Below are 6,273 nucleotides of genomic sequence, written 5' to 3'. Positions count from 1 at the left end.
AAAATAAACATAAGAGGCTAGATAACAAGTAATAGACTCTTGGACTGCGTAACGAATGTTGAGAAAGAAGTGTCCAGACAGGAACACTTTTTGTGTTTGCTCACTAGTATTCTGTTTTTACTCTTTAACGGAAAGAAAGTAAAATAAGGTGAGATGAAGAGGGGATGGGGCTCGTTGGCCGAGGCAAGACGGATGAAAGGCTGAGGGAAAGAGATCTGAGCAGAGTAATTTTGAACAAGACTGATAAGGGACAAACGAAAGGATAACAAAAGCGAAGTTCGAAATACATGAGGAGAAATGTTTAATTTTTTTCTCCAAATTACAGTTCGTAAATGAACTACGCAGTCCAGTGCCTGGGGGTTTCCAATTAGACCAGTTTCGGATTCCACATTATTTTCTTTGACCCCCTCCGTCTCGAATGTTCGTATTCATAAGGGATTCCGTTGTTGAATCGGGTAGCCTTTCACCACCCAGAGCAAGCCCCTATCTCCCACGGTGCCGGACGCTACGAAAATGACCTTTCTGTCTACGAACTCTCAGAGTGATATTGAGCTATCGCCAGATAGTATTGTGTAGACTTTGTCACGAGTAGGGTCTAATACCACGTGGGCAAGAGTACATAAAGGCATCTTTGTAAGCCGCCCGTCCAGGGGACCTTCCCAGCACAGTTGCAAGCAAATCTCTCCCTTTCACGAACAAGCAGTGAGATGCTGATTTATAGCCCGGTTGGTGGGTCGGACTTGAGGGGAAAAACAGTTTCTGCTAGGTGGACATCGCTGTGTGGACGTAGCGGGTTTGAAAATTGAGAATTAATAAATGGGTCGAGGACTGCTGGGGTGTCCTCAGAATGGTGCAGAATATCAGGGTGACACTGCGTGCATGCAAGAACAGGCGATCTAAAAAAGTAATCAAAGCTTTTTGTAATTTCAGTGAGAACCCCCGCTTGCCGAATGTACAATGGTACATATATTTGATATCCGGACAGTAGTGACATTTTGTAATTAGTTTATTATATTCAGAGTGTGGGAACTTTTGACCGGTATAGAACAGATCTATGACTCACTGGTGGCTCAGAATGATTCGTGGCATATAGGGAAAGGTTGCACTCTTTATTTAGCACGAAGATCAGGATCATAGCAGAGGCAATATAACCATAAAGACTGCTGACACCTTTAACATAACGTTCTCGGAAATCATCAGGCAGTATTTCATGGGCTTCTTTAGAATAATCTTTGCTTTTTTATATTCGTATTTAGGAATTATAACAATCTCTAAAAATAGTTTCCAAAACATAATAATAATAATAATAATAATAATAATAATAATAATAATAATAATAATAATAATAATAATAATAATAATAATAATAATATTGTAGACAAAACAAGGAAAACATGATGCACAAGAAAACGTTATCGACAATGCTTAGAAAAAGACTAAGACATTACATGGCAAGTCTGTTTAATCCTTTTGGACATTTGAACATTTTAACTATGGGCACAACTTCTGTGATCTGTAGTTCTTTTGGGTATACTAAGACATTTAATAAATACTGCAAGCAAAGTGACCAAAGCACACAACTTGCTAACGATTCAAGTCTTTTCGCGTTCCTATTACAAGGACTACATTACAACAGAAAACTTTCCAGTTGCCGAGGGAAAAATGTAAGACTGGCGGATACTACAAAAACACTAAAACAGATTGACATCCAACCCTCCGCGAGACTACTTAAATACAAATCTTTAAAGAAAACAGAAACGTCCAAACCTCCATACAGCCGTTGTTCTCATTAGCGTCCAACAGAGGGATCCAGGCAGCAGGCTGAAGGACACTGTACGAGTCGTTGTCCAGGTAGGCGCTGTCTGAAACACATACGTGGAACTTAAAGCAGGCTCCGAGGATCACAAGAACAGAATGATAGTACCTTCGAGAGGATGCTAAGCTGTTTTTCTGGCACGGAAAATAAGGAAATAACAGTAATATTTCACCAGGAAGTAGGTAGGTTTAAGTATAATATGCATGTCAATGTATAGTACACTAAATGTAAAAACAGACAAAAACCTGCCAATCAATTGAAAACTACTTCTTTCAAAATTCTTTCATTGTTCTACCGTCTATGACTGTTGTCCACGGGGTTTTCATGTCAAGAAAGGGGCATTTGTCTGGGGTGCTAGTCGGGCGACCAGACTTTATGGGACTCTGTATGATCTAGGTGTCCTTGACTCCATGCAGCCATGTCTTTCTTGGCTGTCCACTTGTTTAATTGCTATTGATTTTCGTATTTTGTCAAGGCATTGTCAGAAAACATATAGCAAAAATAAATACTCTTGTCAATGAAGTCCTTGCATAAAAATAAGCAACAACAAAAAAAGAAAAAGTCACAGTCATAGTGTACAGCAGGCATCCCTTCTAATCAAAGGCTTTTACAGCTGTGGAAAAGAAGAAATACATGTACCTTTCCCAATGTTGCACCATACTCGGTGGAGCTAACAATAAAGTCAATAACAAGTCCAATGTCATAACGCATGCCACGGACACATACAGAATGGGGCAGGGAGACAGAAACCAGGAGACATAGGGGAAAACTGTGACGACATAAACTGCTCTGCACTGGGGAATACATGTACTATTTATTTCCTGAAAAAAAGAGCCATACAACATGTTAAACGTGAAAACGTTATTTCCTTTCAGAATCTGGCCCTAAAACAGGGTGGAAATTGGAGAAATGAATGATTATGATACTCGGTCTATCTAGCATACTGCCTAAGCTACTGAAACTGCATCAACCCCACCACAAAGCCAAATGTCTACTCACCCTGATGCCAAGGCACGGTGGTCGCCTCGTTTTGTGGTGTCTTGGTCCGGAGGTTCCACACCGGATGACCTACAATCTCTGGACCAATCAGCTGCTCCACCACATTCAACAAGCGCTCATTGGACCACAAGTCCCGGAAGCTCTGAGAACGATTATAACTTAAGTTTTGAATGCATTTGCGTGAGGCACACTCTCGAACGATAAACTTTTACCCAAAGTCTTCCCTCGAACAATGTTCAATGAACGATTTTTCTTTGATGTAATTTCTTTTTCGATTCCAACAGCACCAACAGTATCAAATATTCGAGATTCTTAGTGTTGCCATGAGACAACAAACAGTTTTGTATAGACCGAAAACAACTTCATGACCACAACTTTAGATTTGCGATCTTTCTGAGCTGTGATCGCTGAGGTCGCTGGGTAGAAACAGTTCATATATTTGGAAATCAAAAGAATGTTTTAACTCGGGGATCTGTCTCAGTGCTATATCCAAAGATGAAAACGCTCACAATGAGGATATGGGGTATTGACTGTGTGAATACTAGTATCGAATCACTACAGTATCGCCACAAGAAGTTCGTCTTTCCAAAGATTTTCAAACTAAGGAATGAGAACAATTAATAGGCTTGTCGTTAGAGGATGCACCCATTGCATGTATGACGGGATAAAACGTCATTTCGTCATGTTTGAGGTAAAAGTATAAAGATTAATTTTGAACGACAGCCGCACAGAAAAAGAAGTTGAGGCGCATGCATAGGAGTGTTATTTCATAACACGTGCTCTGTAAACAGAACGTAGAGCTCTGTCCAGAACGAAGATCCCATTTGAACAAAATTTCTGCTAAAGGCACTCTTGGATTGTTTGCTTGTTTGAGTAAAAGGAAGCACGGCGACACAATAGCAGTCGTTCATTCCAGCAAAAAGAACAGATGGGAAGACAGGAAAAAGGCACCCCCCCCCCCCCTCCAAACCACCCGTAGCGAAATCGTGTGTGAGCAAGAATTCAGATCAGTCAAGAAAAAGTAAATATGATGCCATCAGACATGTGTGTTCCCTTTGAGCCCATTTTTTTAAAATATAGATCCTGGGTAACAAAATTCAGAAGTGTTATCGGTATTAGTGTGGTTTTTTTAGTTTTTAATCCAACGATCTTCAGGTTCATGCACTTCCGCCCCAAGGAGAAGCAGATGACTTTAAAAGTTTTGTTTGTTTTCATCCTAGTCTTTTTTAGTATTTAATTAAAGTAATCTTCATAAGCAGTTATTTACTGCAGTCCGTTTCAGCTGTTTTACAACAAAGTCTTTGCAAGAAGAACCTTGGTGCTGCAAGGGGTGTTGTCATTGCAGAGGTGGAGAGGAACATTCTGAAACATGTGTTTATGTAAAGTTTTATTTGCTGAAAGTTTCATATAAAAAACACGTTTACATTTAGTGCTGGCATACAAGTAGAGATCAGGGAACTGTCAAAAAAGGGATTGCACTTTTGCGTTTGTTTTGTAATAAAAGTTACATACACCACGATCTTTACAGCCTCAGGATCGTAATGCCTAAATTGCTTTCTATATCTCTATGATTTGAATTTCAATGTATGTTCCCAGGAAAACGAAGAAGTGAGTTCAAGTGAAGATAGATAAAAGTAACGTATAAGAGACATGTGTGTCTCTTGTCATGAGCAATGTTCAGTGCATTGCACAGAATGAAGCCGACAAGAGGACAGAAGAGGAACACGTTTGACTCTGGCTGTCCAAACAATAGAAACTAGGTCAAAGCAGTACACGTGAATATAGTATGGCACAAGTCATTCTTCGTAAAGCGAAACCAAGCTAAGGCCTCCACAACAATCAACGCATGGGCATTGCAACGTATCAAAAAAGGCAAAAGGCACACATTAAATTACCCTACATGTACATTCAAAAGTGAAAAAAGCAAAGACAACTCCGGTGTAAAAAGTAAGCTACTACGAACAAGCACAGAGTACAGAAATAAAGTCAAAAAACAAAAAGCAAAAAGTAATGACAAGGCACAGTGTCTATATTACCTGAGCAATCTTTCCCTGTTTATGGAGAATGATATTGGTTCCTGGGAATTCTTTTTCAAGGTACGTCAGTCTCTGAAAGAGACCCTTGTCCGTGTGTAGATCTGGAAAAGCACCACACAGATCTTTGACACTTGCAAACTCTACATCAAAGCTGGTCACGTTCAGTGAGCTGTCCCACATATCTTTCTTCATTTCTTGTGAGGGTACACCTCACCACAAAACTAATAAGCATGAGTAATATGGGGTGAGAATTTTTTTTTTTAAAGAAAAAAATGAAAAAACAACAACAGCGACAGATATCTTTGTTTAAATAGCTAAAACACCTACACAGAATCGAAAATTAGATTGCAACATTAGTAGCAGCGAAAAAGATGTATTCATAATCTCTCTCTCTCTCTCTCTCTCTCTCTCTCTCTCTCTCTCTCTCTCTCTCTCAAAAGGGTTAGATCTATAATAGGCATATGTACACGGTCTTATCACAATAATACTACATATTCAAATTTTCTTCCGTACAACATGAGTATGTTCAGTTTTCAAAAAACCTCGCTGGTAAAATTAAAGAAATCCACAGAAGAGGTTTCTGGATAAACAATGAGAAATCTGTCCTGTGGACCCTCATCAATGATTTATTAATAGAGGCACCAGCCATCCATGTCCAGGTGCTGTTTTAGCCAATTCTAGCCCGTTTTGTGGACACAAACTCTGAAACGGCAACAAAGGTCCCACTGCTGGCAACTGGCGTGCAAGTGCTGGCGACAATAAGAATATTTGTTACATTTATTTAAAGAACTTGTTTTATTTATTTCATCTTTAAGTACAGGAAACTATTACAATAACAATTATTGTTACTGTGATTTACTATTTGATTAAAAATAATCCTTTCAACAAACAGAAGTCTTACTAAAACTATCTTTGCATCTGCAACTAATAAAATAAGTCTTAAAGTCTTTTGCAAAGGGAATATTTCAATGCTATATAATTGGTCGCTTTTAAGCGCAAGGGGGCTATCCTGAAAAATGTTGTTTTGAGAAAATCAAAGGTAAAGTTTTTGGACCCGTGTTCAGTTTCTTTAAAAAACAAGGAGAGTTTTCTCTATAAACAAAAAATATACCCACCAATGAAACCAAACTTCTCCTAGGGGCTCTCGTGGCCTTGAGGTGTTGGCCTCTCATTCAAATGTCCCGGGCTCGAATCCGGGTAGGGACCGAACAATTTTCTTCTCTAAATTTGTCTTCTTTCACCTCCTTTCCTGCTCTCTAGCAATGTTCTGTCGTCTGCTTTCGTCTCCTCTTTCTGCCCCCACTCCCTCATCTCCTTTGCCCCTGTCCTCTGAGCTCCTGATTCTTTCTACAGCCTTTCTACTGCTACTCCTTGGCTTCTTCTTACTGCTGTCTTTCAGCCCCACCCCTGATCTTCTGTTTG

At 39.5% G+C, this 6,273-nt stretch overlaps 1 protein-coding gene across 1 annotated transcript in view; it reads right to left on the bottom strand.

The window, feature by feature from the left end:
• LOC101849799 overlaps positions 1–6,273 on the bottom strand; it is a gene marked incomplete at its 5' end in the record, with an annotated part of 22,182 nt that overhangs the window by 3,700 nt on the left and 12,209 nt on the right. Inside the window, 3 exons of the mRNA XM_013089039.2 lie at positions 1,768–1,862; positions 2,816–2,957; positions 4,852–4,952. Of these exons, the coding sequence (XP_012944493.1) occupies positions 1,768–1,862; positions 2,816–2,957; positions 4,852–4,952 (338 nt within the window). The remainder of the gene's footprint in view (positions 1–1,767; positions 1,863–2,815; positions 2,958–4,851; positions 4,953–6,273) is intronic.

Source organism: Aplysia californica, unplaced genomic scaffold (genome assembly GCF_000002075.1).
Source record: "Aplysia californica isolate F4 #8 unplaced genomic scaffold, AplCal3.0 scaffold00863, whole genome shotgun sequence".
NCBI lineage: Eukaryota > Metazoa > Mollusca > Gastropoda > Aplysiida > Aplysiidae > Aplysia > Aplysia californica.
This window is presented reverse-complemented; position numbering and strand designations above follow the sequence as displayed.